The 15,490-nt window shown below is 39.6% G+C and overlaps 1 protein-coding gene across 1 annotated transcript in view; it reads right to left on the bottom strand.

Moving 5' to 3' along the window:
• Window positions 1-6,900, bottom strand: part of LOC109995838 (contactin-associated protein-like 4) — a 63,125-nt gene extending 56,225 nt beyond the window's left edge. The window contains exon 1 of the mRNA XM_065959811.1: window positions 6,602-6,900. Within this exon, the coding sequence (XP_065815883.1) occupies window positions 6,602-6,686 (85 nt within the window). The 5' untranslated portion in view covers window positions 6,687-6,900. The remainder of the gene's footprint in view (window positions 1-6,601) is intronic.
• Between the last annotated feature and the right edge of the window lie 8,590 nt (window positions 6,901-15,490).

The following is a 15,490-nucleotide window of genomic DNA, read 5'->3' as shown; positions in this document are numbered from 1 at the left end:
GAATAGGTGACCTGATGGTGTGTGGTAGACATTAAGGTGGTGGAGACTCCATCCAGAACAGCTTTGGTGACGCTTACAGCCATTTCAGAGAGCTTCTGGGAGGGCATGTCGTCCTGGCATATTCGTGTGCCTGGCTGAGGATCTTCTGATGTTTATAGGAGGGAGGAATGTCCTCTGGAGAGTCAAGCAGTCTTTTTGCTTGAAACCCGACATCTCTCCTCTACATGCTGGTGTTGACCTCCCACACCAGCTTGAGAAGAGGCTTCACCTCCTCTTCGTCAAAGTCATCCATCTCAAACTCCCAGAGCTGCACCCTCAGGGACTTTTTACTCTCTTCCAGCAGCAGGTCAGTCATGTCTTCAACAGTAAGCTCAGATGGAAGCTGCTTCTTCTGTTGAAGGTTTAACAGTTCAGCCACCACTGCAACCTTCACTTTAAAGGATTGAATGTGCCAACAGATCTGTTTGGCGCGTTCATATATCGATGTGTCAAACAGCACCCTGATCGACTTGTAGACTCCTCTACTTCCCTCCATGAAGTCCATGATAAACCTGTTTCTGTATTAGAATACAGAAAAGGATAACACAGAACAACACGGACAAAACAACAAACAAACAAGACCAAATAACTTTCGAACGCTTTGACTACAACAATTTCTCTAACCACTCTCTTTCACAACTATCTCTCACGCCTATCTCAAACCCACAAACTCCAAAGTAGACCAAAAGAGTTGAAGCTCCAGTCTTCGGAAGAGATTTTATTTTATTTTTTTAATCCTCATCTATTCCCTCCTTAAATTAGAGCAATGCAAAAATAAAATGACAGTTTTTTGTTGGCATCATCCTCCAAGGCAAAGTTGCATCATCATTAATATCAGTTTATGCACCAAAACAAAACATGCTAGGTAGAAATTCTGAGAAAGTCAGATGAGGTTGTTAATGATGTCATTGGAGATCAAATCCAAAGGAATATCACATATATGATAGAAATCTACATCCACTCAATATAAAAGTATTTTTCGGTGAGAATATGTTACACCACAAATTATTCCTGCACTTTAAAGTCTGTGTGTGTTAATGTAGGGAACGGAAAACTGAATTAAGAATATTTTAAGCAGATATGAAGATAGTTAAACTTGCCCTCATATTTGGATGTCTGTTCTCTGTGATGTTATAATCTTGATGACTTTAAAACTGTTTTGTTTTACACATTCATAATCTCACACTCCCAATATTCCCCCAGAGTCTCCTATTTTATGCAAGCTGATTTGAACAAGACTGCATGCTAAAGGTAATCAAAAGGAAATGAGGGTAATGAAGTGATAATTAATTGATTCAGCCCTCTCCACACTGAGCATGGACCACACAACTGCAGAACAGCACTGCTGGAGCTGGTGGGGATTCCGAGATTCGCTCAAGAACTGTTGAAGCATAACAAGCTACTCTCTTTACTCACTTGAAGAAGAGAGCTCTGCTCCCACTGTGGCTTCTGTGGATGTGGTTTTTGTCCTGTCCACTAACTTGTGAGCATGAAGTCTTGAAATACTCTCTGGTGAGTTAAAAGGGAGTTAAATACTTTTTCCAAGTCATGGGACAATTACCAAGACTTCCAATAGTTTAACTTTGATATGGGATTCAAATAATCACTTACACAGCAAAAACATGATCTCATGTTCTATTTCAAAAATACAACTTGATTATGCTTTTTTTTATTGTGTTTTTTTATTTTAACATACACCACAAATCCACAAATTCTATGCAAATTTCAAAGCAAGAAAATCAAGAAAAAAAAAAACAGGCAACCAAACATGAAAACAAAACGAGAGAGAAATGTTTTTTTTAATCTCTTTCTATTTTAATTAGCAAATGTATTTAAAGCTATGAGTTTTCTGACAAGGATTGACTTCATGATTTAACTTTCTCAGTCAATTTATAATTCTAATCCTGTCACATACAGCGGCGACTGGGGCTCAGTTGGTGGAGTAGGTCGTCTCTCAACCAGAAGGTCGGGGGTTTCGATCCTCATCTCCCACACTACATGCCTGTTGTATCCTTGGACAGACACTTAAAGTGTTGCTCCTTCTGCTTGGTCAGTGGCGTATTAATGTAGTAATGGGATGAGTTAAAAATGATAGATTCTTTGCATACATGTAGCAACCTGTGCCATCAGTGTGTGAATGGGTAGGTGTGACCTGTGGTGTAAAAAGCGTTTTGAGTAGCCAGAAGACTAGAAAAGCGCTTTACAAACTCAAGTCCATTTACCATTTCAAATCCGAATTTGAATTTGAAGGTCACAATTTGATCTGATTTGAGGTTTTCTTTCTTTAATATATACTATATTACAGTGTGGGGGTGTATGGTAGGTGCTCGCTGGTTGCTTAGCCTACAAATTGCACTGTTAATGACTAAGTGCAAAGACTATCCCGATTCTGATTTTAACATCAATAGCTGAACTTGTAAACAAATTTTCATTCATTTTGACTGTGAAATAAAATACTGATACTTTTTTATCTTCTTTTTAACGTCTTTTTATTTCAGTGTCATTCATTTGGTTGTACAGTACCGTCAAATGTTCAGTAATATTGCAGAGGTGTATGTTTTTCTATGCTGTCATATTTGCAATCCTTTTTTTTCATTTATTTGTTTCATTTGTTTTATTTATTCATGAACAGTGTGCAATGATTGATCATTTATACAAAGAAAAATGAAATAACTGTCGCACCAACGAAGAAACACCTGACAACACAAATACAATGTCCGTCCATTGTTTCCACTCATTATCAGCAGCCTTAAAGGAATAGTGTGGTATTTTTGAAGTTGGGTTATATGTAAAAAAACAACAACAACATGTGTCCTATCATTTAGCTTTAAATGAAATAATATAAGTAGATGGATGTATCTGGTATCTTTCCTGCCTGACATCACGTGTTTGTACGATGCAGCTCCGAGGCCTTACATGAGTCTCATTAGCTCATTAAAAGTATAATATCATTCTTTGAGAGAGAAAAAAAACATTCACATGTTATTTTTAGTCTTCTATAAATAACTAAAACACACCAGAATCTTTCTTCGGCGTCTGCACCTCTTACCTTCATACAGCTTTGGGACAAAACAGCTGACTGTGACCTGACAGAAGACAAACAACACTTCCTCTGTCGTCTCTCTTTAGAAGCAGCATCCACTGACACAATGGTTTTAAATTGAGATCCTGTCCTCTGAGACCAGTGACTGTGACTGGTGAGTCAGTCGTTATCTGAACACAACATGAGCACACATACGCACACCAGCCACATTTGTAGGCATTTGGTGCAAACACAGACCATGGTGCTGCTCAGTATTCCCTTGCTCTCATCACATGTGGTTATTTGTTTCTTATCTCAGCATGCACCCTCACACACTAACCCTTAAACTGATACATGTGCACCGGCACACAGGTTCAGAGAGCAGAGGTATAATCTGTCATTACAGCGCAAACTCCACTGACTCTGAATCAGCTGAGAGGAAAGATAACAATTCCAAGGAGGTCTTATGCAACCACACTGAAGATATTTTTAAAGAGCGATGGACACACACACACACACACACACACACACACACACACACACACACACACACACACACACACACACACACACACACACAGAACGAAAGTCTCCTGTGCCTCTTTTGTGTGTCAAATATTGTGTTTGAATTTTCTCTGACAGCTGCCCACGAGCGTACTTTTTCCTCCGCAGAGGCACATTCTGTATGTCAGCAGCGAGGACAGTTTCAACTTACTGCGTATTTGAGGGAGCCTTGTGCATACACTTTAAGGAGATACTGGCCATATATCCACAGCTGGACTTACAAGGTTCACACAATTTGTAATTGCAAATTAAAAACGCCTTAAAAATAGGTGTAGTGTAAATAAGCCTGTGGAGGAAGTTAATTATAACTTTTTATACATTTTAAAGGAGCTATATGTAACTTTCAAAAATACTGCGTTTGTAGTGACGCCGCTGTTAGGCGAACTGCACCAGTAACTTTTTGCTCACTCTCGCTGGCGTGCTAGTACGTACACTAACGAGCATCATCATCGGCCGTGAAACACTAGATATTTACCGGCATAATGTTTACAGAGGAGGTAAGTGGTCATACACATGTCAAAGTCTGTGAAGGAGTCTGTGCTGTGCTAGGGGCCGGTCGTTTATTTGTACTAACAGATTCCATATTAGATTCATAGTCTTCAGATTATAGACATTTCCATCCACATCCTGTTAGTATCTAACCTTTCTGTTGCAGAGGTATCAACATCTGCTGCAGCAAGTTGTTGATCGTCTCAAATGGCTTGTGATTGCTTTGTGAAGTGACTAGATGTCTGGCTTGAAATACAAGTGCCAAGCATTTTGAAATGTCATGATGCTGCCAATCCTCAGCCATCCTCCACCCTGCATTTTTAATGGCACACAGCTTTGCTTTGTGATATATTGCTTCCACTCCAGATGTTTCTGTTGAATGTCAGCTCATATATGATGTGTGTAGCGGTCTCTCATGTGATTCCTCTATCAGAAAAGAGTTAGTAAAAAATCGAAATATGTGGGCCAAAGTTGCCATAAGCTATACTTTATATACACCGAAAAACAACATCTCTGAAAATGTAGTAAAGACTTAAGTTAAAACAAAAGTAGAGTTTGTGTCTCTAAAGCCAATTTATGTACTTCTATGAAAGCTGTCAGCCTGTCTCTTCTGTATTTTGTAGATCATCATCCTCCACTATCAAGCAATTGTGAAGGTCTTGACTCAGTAATGATTATTAGGAGCAATTGGACTCTTTTTTTTAATCCAGTGGTGAATTTTCTTACAAAATGACGACAACCACAGAATGGTGAATGTTCAGATAAGACCCAGATAAGTATTCTTACAAATTAAAAATTAAAATGTATACTCCAGTCTCCTTCATGAAAGTCAAATTTGGTTCTGGTCCCTTATGAACCCAACATTGATACTAAACGTTAATATTGGATCCCAGTGAGGTGTAGATTAGCCCATTGTTAAAGTAATGGACAAATCTTCCATCACTTCCATTATTATTATTTCTTCGTTTTCCCATCTCAAGGATTTTTAATGAATATAATAAGGCTGCTCATAACGGCCTGTCAGCCATCATAGGGCTCAATCATCATGTCACAGAAGGCTCCCTCTGGCCACTGCTTCCCCTCAATTTGCCTCTCACTGTTTTAATGCTGGGCAGGGTCACTGTGACCATCTGCAGAATCTGAAACATCTGCCCTCTCATGACAGTTTTACCACCTCTGTTCACTCTGACAAATAGTTGGAGTCAGACCTTGCCTGCGGCTCTGGCTCGGCAGTAACACAAAGTCAAATAAAATGTGAGGAGGAGAGGGCACCTGAGATTATTAAGTGGGTGATGTACTGTTTGTTTGCACTTTTCAGGAGGGTAAAAAAAGCTTCTCCAGGACTTGTTATTGATTTGAGAGAGACAGCTACATGCTTTTCTTCTTCAAGTAATGGTTTCTAATTGAGCTGGGTCCAAACAATTTTCTCTTAAGGTGAAAAAAAAACCTTTATCTCCTTTGTTTGACGCCCAAAATGTCCAGGTGTCTCTCTCCAGCAGCCTTTTTTTTTTTTATGCCAGCAGGATTATAACCCCAACTTTATTGTGCTCACACTGAATCTTTAGTTGTATTTAATAATGTCAAATATTATGAAATCTTATTGGCCAAGGCATGTTGACTGAGAACACATTTTAGATACATAAATATTTACCTGCTGGTGCTGGCTTCATTCATTTCAGTATTGTCACTGTTATACAACTGTTTGGCTCATATAAACAGGTCCAATGTAACAGCATAGCTCTGTTGACATTGCAATTAACAGTGAGCAGCAGCTTTAATGGACTTATATAATATGCATGTGGCTCAGTCTCAATATTTTAACCACAACTTGCTAATGAACAAGTAATTAAGATTTTACAACAACAGCTGATATTTCACCCTGTGCATAATCACCACCAAGCCTTTGCAAAGTTAGTTAGAATTATCGACACCAAATAGCAAACAAGTTTAATAAAAATCTGTCCTGTAGTGACATGCAATCCTGCTGACAAAAGGACAAAGCAACAGCAGAGAAAACCCAATTTGCTTCTTTGCATTTCTACATTCCAACTTCGAAGTGCATCCATAGACTTCTGCAGCCTGTGCAGCTCCAGTGGAGCAATTTTGGGTTGTGTGCCTTATTAAAGGGAAACTTTTCTATTCCCTGAGATTAAAGTTTTTAATGCTTTCTACACAGATTCCCATTGTGCCAATGAAGAACTGTGCCTGGACATCTGTGCATAGAATGAATAAGAGAATACATTAACACATCTGTCCATTGATATGAGTTATTCTAAAGTATAGGGTACCTTTTAAAGATAATATTTAGCTGGAATTGTTCATTTATGATGTACACTAGTAAACGTTTGTACAAATAGTGAAAATTTGTGCATTAACCCCAATAGCAACACTTTGTTGAACATGTTCGACAGATGTGAACTCAGCATCAGATCCACAACCTCACATCTGTCCCCCACTGTAACCTAAAAACAAAACTCTCTTACTCACCAGTTCCTGCTGCCACGAATGAGCAGAAAATTATCAGGGCGACCTGTGAAATAGTTCCCCAGACTTTTTTACTCCAGAAATCCATGAGGAAGCGTACAGATGCTGCAGTAAAAGCAACGAGGTGAAGTACAGGGACAGTGTGCCTCTCCTCTCCTCTTTACTCCACTCCTCCACTCCTCCACACGCTTACACCCTTCCTGATGAATATTACACTTGTGCGTCCGCAGCACTTGCCAACATTTGCCTGGCTCCACAGAGATGACAGCGTAGAGCAGGAGGCTAGTTTCTGTTTGGCTGCACTCTGCAGAGTGAGGGGACGGAAAAGAGGAGGGAGAGAGACACAGGGGGAGAGAGAGAGCGTGCAAGAGAGATTTCAATGTTCTCACAGCTTCAGTGAAAGGTACTTTAGTCACTTTAGTTAAAAGGACTTGAAGATCATGTGTTGTGAAAAAATCCTCCAACAGTAACCCCCTTGCAGTCTTCACTATTGTGCTCAGACAATTTTTGATAAGCAGCCTCCCCAGGTCTCATTAGGTTCTGAGCTGTTGCTCACAGCCTGTTTGTCATCATGTTAAGCAGCTGTGCAGGTCTACTAGTCATAAGAGAGATCCCAGGCAGAGTGAGTCACTACAAATCCATTGAAAAACTGTTGCTGAGAGAGGATACATGAATTAATAAGACTCTTCAAATATAATTATGTATGTAGTTTAAGTTAATTGTTGCATCATTTATGCTCTCACATGCAGTAATTCTCATTCATCTGTATGTTATATTTGGTTAATTTACCTGGATAGAACTAGAAAATCTATTTATCAAGACCAAATCAAAAGCAGAATTAAAAAAAAGTTCAGTCAATGATTGCAATATAAAAAAACAGAAATCATTGATAAAACAGGCTTATAATGCCGGTGGGCATAAACATGCTAAACTGCAGGGGAAGGAAAAGAGGAGCATAAAATGTTTATTGATTTTCACTTGAATTCAAATCAATTGGAAAAAAAAACAGCATGTTCTTAAGATTGCTCATTAATATTGCTATAAATTTGACTTGAATTTAAGCCACTTGAATTTCATCTCATGTCAATCTTGAATCCCAGAGGACAAACCAGTACATATTGTCTCTTAACTGATGTTAAATGTATACAACTGACATTTCAGGGGCTTTCTGTAATTTGCCTCATCCAACAATGACACAGTGGAAGATTACTGGCATTAAAAAAACATATTGATGTAGTTAATTATGTCACTGATGGTCTGGTTTGCTTTTGAAGATCATAAAGAAGCAGTGGGGTTTATGTCAGTCTTTTGAGAGATCAGCTTAACATTTCTCACAGGAGCAAGGTTTTTCTGCACGTTGAGGGGAGGAGAGAGTGGGAGTCAGAGGGTGAGTTAACCTGCGACAGACACGTCAAGGACTGCAGTGTTTGTATATTAGGTGCCAGGCTACTTAGATTAACTAACACCCCAAAGGAAAGACTTTCATCTTTTAAGACCAAAAGCCCTCGAGCAGCCTTATTAATGATCAGGAGCAACAGAGGAAGTCAGATGATGTTTACGCTGTTCTCCTTAACTGTTGGTAACTCATACCTACAAAAATTGATACCCTGTTATTTGTATGTAAAGCACAAAACAGAGAGCCAATTTGCAACCATCCAGAGTAATATTAAAGACCGCTGGTGACACCACCAAGTATGTGGGAATTCAGGAGAGGTGAAGAGAAAAATATAAAGTCTGCTGGGAGTGGCAGTTTTGGGCAAAAAAAAGGGATTTTTGCCTTGGCGACTGGTGTTTTATTTTCATTTCATTTCTTCATTGATTGACACGACATGTTTTTTGTGCTAAAGTCTAGACACCGAAACCCTTTTTCATATATCAGAGCTCAGGAAAACAGATGATAGTGTTGTAAAATCAGAAAATGTTCTGATATGTTGTTCTCAAATGTATTGAGAAACTATTATGAATGAATTGAAGTTATTTGTTTTTTTTAGAAAGGGGCGTTTTCTTCTAATCACAGTAATTAAGAGGAAAAATAGCCTGTCAGTGGTGGTCTTGACTGGTCTTGATTTAAAATCCAGAGACCGCCCCCAGTCTGATACCGAGACTAGACCGAGCAAAAATTACGTCTATAGAAAGAATATATTTTGCAGTTTTTTAGCTAAACCTTCTGCTTTTGAGATAAAACCAAAAGACGTGAAAAGAGGACTGATGATATGTCTACCTTTGAAAGGACAAACATTTTTGTTACATCTGATACCAGCATTTCACAATATCTGAAAGCCACTTCTCAATGGGAAGGTGCAAGATGTAATTTTCCGGTCTAATTGGCTTTTCACACACAATACTGTGCAAATATCTCTTCTTTTTTTTTTTGAGGGGCAGAAGAGATTTGTCTGTCTTTATCAGCTTTATCACAATTTATATTCCTGAATCACACAGTAATGCTTATTTTATCTGACATAATGTCTTAACTTACAGCTACACAGGGGCGTTAGGCTTTTCAGCAGCGCTGAGGCAGGCGGCATGTGAATGGTGTGTGGAAAGGGAGGAGAAACACTGACCTGTGGAGAGCAGGAGAGACAACAAAGGCAGAAAAATGTGTGTTTTTTGCATCTTTGTCTTGTAGGTGGATACAAATCAGAAAAAGGGGACAAGAACTGACAATATGCTAATAATGTCTTTCATCTCTGGTTGCCCTTGGTTTATATGCACTGTTATAATTTTTAAATGTTTCTTTTCAGTAAACTTTGTCCAAATGATTGGAAGATTGTGCTACCTTAGCTTTATATCACAGCTTACAGTGCTATCAGCATTGACAATATTTATTCAGCATTTGCAAATAGCTCTGTACAGAATCATTGTCAATGTTGATGTGTTATTTGGACCATCCAGGCGACTCAGTGATGTTCAGAACACAAATCTACCTTTCAAAAGACAAAATGACAGTCCATACTACGATCAATTACCATAACAAGAACTATGAACACAGGTAGCTTGGGAAAATGGATATTTTTCACCGGTTACTGTTATATATTGCATAAAAGGAACAAAGACAAATATCAAGCATACGATATGGTTTTACCTTATTCTTTAAAAACAGAATAATTCCACTCTGATGCAAGACAAGACTTCCTGGTGATCATCAAAGATGGTGGAAATCCTTCTTCCTACCATCAGAGCTCTTGGTCAGGCATTATCATACCTTCAAGAGCTCGTGGTGCCCTATCAATCCTCTAGATCATTACACTCCAAGGATACAGGCCTGCTGATTTCTGAAGTCTGTAAAAGTAGTATGGGAGGTAAAACTTTCAATAATCAGGTCTCTCTCCTTTGACAGTTTGGGTCCTGGAGGAAGATACCCTAATTACATTTAGGTGTAGACCTGACCCTAGACGTTTCCTTTTGGACAATGCTAAGGGCTGGCTAAGGCTTGGACCAGCCCTTAGTTATGCTGCTGAAATATTAGACTGCGTAGCCCACTTCAACGTCAACAGCCTCTGAACTAGGGGCGCACACACAAACCACTAGGCCAATGGCGCCCTTGCAGGGTACATCTTCTCTCTTTGCTAATCTTGTCCTGTGTTGTCAGGCACGCAATCCCATCTAGCTTTCTTTGAACAGTCAAATATATAACTCATTGTGATCCCTGCTGTGGAAAATGTGGCAGCAAATTATGACCTTATCCGGCTTGTTTTAGGTTAAACAACTGGTGTTGTTTAACCTAAAACAAGCCGGATGGTGGTTTGACATTGTTTGGGAGGTAAATCACTTGTTTTGCTTCATCATTTTGCTCTGCAGCTGTATTTGAGTCCCTCCACAGCCTCCTACCAGGCACTGTTTTAACTCATTTTTATTTTGCATACCAAATGAGGCCAGCCAATGACTGATGCTCTCCTACTCTACTTTATATTCACTACACCTGCTACAGGCTGTGTACAGATTTTGGCTTTGGCCAGGGAGCTGGTGGGCCAAAACAGAAAAGACTCTTAAGTGTTTTAGAGGTGAGCAGAGATGATTCAAAAAAGAAAAAAAGTCCCCAGATCTTCATAAAGGAGAAGATTATCTTGTGCTCAACCCCAATAATTTTTTGTAAGCAAGGTGAGGTAAGATTTTGCTATAAATTGGCTTTATTAAAAGCTCACAAATTAGTCTTCAAACTTCTATCTTTACTGTACATACGATGTTTGCGGTTATTTTTAAGAAGTATATGACAAAATTTGTTCTAACAAAAATGCGTAGAGAAACAACAAACAATCTCATATTTATGATGTAAGGCTTAATTCCCGTTTTCTATATCCTGTTGTAAGACTTGTCTCCAATTTAAAAGTGGTGCACTGAAATTCGGGGACTGGGGGGGGGGAGGTGAGTTATTCATACACTTGTACATGTACAATAAATGTTAATTGTAGCACTTCCAATAAACCTTGCAGAACAAAAGATGAGCAATGAAGTAATTTGCTTGCATGGTAAACAAGTGAATCTCCATGTCTGCTTTAGACAGATGTCAATATGACCCAACTGAGGTTGAGCCAATCACGGTTTAATATTGGTAAGGTTCAATAAGACATTAAGTACAGAGAAACACTGACAAACATTCACATACAACAAGGTTGGCGGCCACTGATATGGAAATGTCTACTTCCATTTTCTAATGTTCTACCCAAGCGGCAACATCCAGTCTTGAAAAATTAAGCCAATGCTGAAGTGCAAAATCCTGCAGTTCGTCGAGTGTCCACTTGAGGCTGGCGCCAGGAACACCGGAAGTCACATACAAATGACTGGCAAAAAAAATGTTTTTACAGCATACATGAACAAGTTTACAGCCTGGTACAAAAAACGAAATAGGTCTGATTAGTTATTGTCATCACTGGTAAACACTGTACGGGGGCTGATTTTTTTTTTTTAAATGGCTCTGTTTTGATTTTGAAAACGATGTTATGTTATCCATACGTGTTATCTAATAGCTGACATGATTGACAGGTTGGCGCGATGTAACGGTTTGTCAAGAGGCTTAAACCCCGCCTCAGTTTCGGCTCTAAGCCGAGGTTGACTGAAAGTTAGGGTGAGAGCATTTCCATCATGGCGGTGGCTGACGATGAGTCTCCGGGGCCCCCTGCTGTAACAGATGGCTGACGTCACTCAGACTTCATCCATTAATATTTATAGTCTATGGTTCTACTAAGCCTAGTGGGCAATTTAAAGTTTCGTCACGTACAAACTTTTTTGAAATTGAGCCATCTCATTACTACTATTGTGATGGTTATGCACTGACTTTTACCCACTTCTTCGTCCACCTGGTAATATTCCCTGGTCACCTTGAACATGAATGAAAGATGATCCTGATGCTCACATACTGACTTGTTTATGAGGGGTCTCTGCACAGCACAGACATGCCTTGATTATTGTGCTGGCTGAATAAGCTACCGGAAAGCAAAACAGTTTTTTATTGCTCAATAAAGTACAAACCCCCCTTTGAAACAATATGACAAACAACAGAGCTCCTCCCTAAAAAGACTTCAGGTTTATGTCAAGCTCAACCTGCTGCTACTCACCTCACATGAAGCCTTGTTTCCATTATCGATTCCAGTTTGTTTTCCATTATTGATCACAAGAAATGTTTGTTTTCTTTGTGTTACAGCTGACCTCCAAAGAGCTACCTTGGACACGATCGCTTCATGAATAATGTTCAGAATCATCAATGAAAAGGTGTGATCAGCCTTAGAAAATCATCCATGCCTGGAAACTTGTGTAAATTGTTGCTGTAGGAATCATTAATTTTGTATGATCAAGATTTTCCCTCAGGTTGTCCTGAAAAGTGTTGGGATGAGGGATAGCATAAGCCTATAGGAATTTCAGGTTACAAGAACAGACCGCAGCAGTGTTGTGTTGTGTGCAGGGCAGAGTTGATCAAACACAATAGAAGTAGCTGGTGGATTTCAATTAGAAATTCCCCAGAGATGTGGCCATGTTGAATTCAGTTCTCTTTTTTTGCAGCCAGTGAGGGAGTTTTTATCTCTCGGTCACTTCAACTGCCAAGCATTAATGGCTTTGCTCAGAAAATATAGCAGATTCATGGACTCATTGTCTTCTAATCTTTGGAACATTGGAACTCTGTTGATTTTTTTCATGTAGAGTGAGGAGTAACATTTGTTTGAATAAAGTTGTAGACTTACATAGACCTATAGCAATTGTATTTTTGTGTAAAAAAAAAAATACAAAAAACCTCTTGTCTTGTTTCCAAAGCCCCCGCTCTCAGCTTATCGTTTACATGACCAGCCAACAGGCTGTCTCTGTCTGACTGACCGCTCCTACATTTCCCTGTGGACTGACGGCAGCTGATTTCTTCTCGGTGGCTTTGACCTGGGTGAACAGCAGGGTAGATGAATATGTCCCTTTGGTGTTGTGGGAGCATTTAGGCTGAGCTAGGCTTTCTCGTAGTGCTGCAGGGATATTGACAGGGCTGTGAAGCGTGATATTAAGTGCAGGTTTGCGCATCAGGACACCTAAACAGTCTTTTAGAGCATAACTGACCTGTCGGCAGTGACTGGCAGAAGCCGTTCAGCTGGAAGAAAAAGCTGCTTTGGGCCACTTCTTTCAATTAGACAACAAAAGAGGTGTCAGAGGGTAAAACTGCTGTTAGTATATCATGGGACATACAGTGTTAGTTTACTCAAAATCAATCACATAGTGGCCCCTTATAGATAAATACTGATATGAGTCGGATCCGTCGGCAGCCTGCTGTCAAAGGATTACGTATAACATGTATAAGTCACGTTTAAAGCTTTGTTAGAGAATGGGATTCTTCTGGTTTATCTCCTCCAGAAACAATTGACGACTTACACCCTTTCTTTTATTAAAAGGTTTGATTGAATTTGTTAGAGCTAGAATCTCCTTTTTGTTAACCCTTCCATATCCAAGCAGATGTGATAGTTGGAAACGTTGGTTACATTTTTAGGTAGGTTTTTGAATAATATTTCCAAATACAGCCTTCAAAGAAACTATTAAACATAGGTTGAACAGGGGCGCTGGTGGCGCAGTGGTTAGTGCGCGCCCCATCTATGGAGGATATAGTCTTCCAAGCGGGTGGCCCGGGTTCAAATTCAGCCTGTGGCTCCTTTCCTGCATGTCATTCCCCCCCTCTCTCTCTCTCCCTGATTTCCAGCTCTATCCACTGTCCTATTTCTCAATTAAAGGCACAAAAATGGTATAGGTGTGTAGCTGTGTAGGTGAGAAATCACTGTATCAGTGAGAACGACAGTCCTACACAACTGTTCTTTACAGACTATTCTATGCATTTTCTGTTATAACAGACTCAAGCTTTTATGACTTACATCTGTAATTTGTTGGCAAATAGAAAGGTTGGCAAGCATTGGTTTCAGATCCTTTGTCCTCCAGCAACCCGGTATCATGCCAAAGCTTGTAATAGAGTTGACATTCTCCAAACACATCAACCACCCCATAGAGTCCAAGCGCCAAAGACCAATTTTCGCTTTGGATAAGGTTTACTATGTATTTTAGCTGGATGTGTACTCAAGTCTTAAGACTAGATATCATCAGTTGAAGAAAGAGTCAGACTGGCCATCTGGAACATGTGCTGACAGGATTTACAAGCGACACACAAACCTCCACATTTGCCTCCTTTACCCCCTCACTTCCCTCTGCCTGTGCTCGTGTTATACTCTTGTTAGCGTTTTACAATTTACATGACAAACAAGTGATCAGTTTTCACAAATACAACAAATAAGCTACACAGTGAAATAGGTTTCAAGATTGATCTGCTCTGTCTGACCCGTATCTCTGTTAACAGCATTACATTCGGTCAGTAAATCAATCACTGCGGTGATCTCTGACCTCTGCAGTGGGCTTGATCTGTGTGTAATCATTCGTTGAATCTAACCCCCACTGATTTTTCTTCCTTGTTTTCTCATCGCCTGATGCAGCTGAACTATAAACATCTCACATCTCTGGCAGTTATTTCATTTCTCCGTGAGTGCCGCACTGAATTTATGAAAGCAGTAAAGATCTCTCTGCAGTCGCCCTGCAGATCTCTCCATGCAGCACATATGTCTGCCGAGCGGCACGGGAAACTTCAGGAAGAGGCGAATTTATAACATACACACAGATAACCTCTGCGCTCCAATCCACTCACCATCCATTTTCTGGCTCACCAATCTTTCTCTGTTTGCTTCAATCCTCTGTTGTCCCTTCCTCTATGTCTCTGTTTCTTGGTTGTTTCCTCTATGTCCTTCTTGTCTTTATCTGTCGACACCTGTTACCTCTCCTGTCAGACGAGAGTCCGACTGAAGTAATCGGAGCAAACTGTTATCTCAAGGAATGGAGAGAGGAAAACAGCAGGACTTTCTTTTTTTGTAACCATCTAACTCCCTTTGTGATTATAAACTGTCTGACAAGATGAATACGTCTGTCACACACAAATGTAGTATTCAAGTTCAGAACTGGTTTTGTTGAATGGCCAAACATTATGGAATTACATTCAGACTCAAGACACCTTACACAAAATATATGAATACTATATTCTCAAATCTCTGTTTCTACATATGGTAAAGAACATTTGGGGCCACAGCCATGTATAGATTTGTACACCGATAGGCTGACAAGCAGCATGTGTGGTCAAACATTAAAGCACGTTTGAAATTTGAAAAGCTCTACATTTTTCTTCTTCTTGTGACTTTAGCAAATAATTGAACAGCACAGTTTTTGTCAATTTGTTTTAAATATATTTACTAGCTAAGTAATGTTTTCTTTTCCCTAAATGTAGTAAATTCATGTAAAAAAAAGAAAAGAATTCTGTCTTAAGACCAGGGGTGCTTCTAGGGTCTGATGGGGCCCAAGGCAAACATTCATTGGGGGCCCCTCCATTATTATCTTCAA

The sequence above is a fragment of the Labrus bergylta genome, chromosome 10 (genome assembly GCF_963930695.1).
Source record: "Labrus bergylta chromosome 10, fLabBer1.1, whole genome shotgun sequence".
NCBI lineage: Eukaryota > Metazoa > Chordata > Actinopteri > Labriformes > Labridae > Labrus > Labrus bergylta.
Note: the sequence above shows the minus strand (reverse complement) of the source record. Positions and strands in the feature narration are given on the sequence as shown.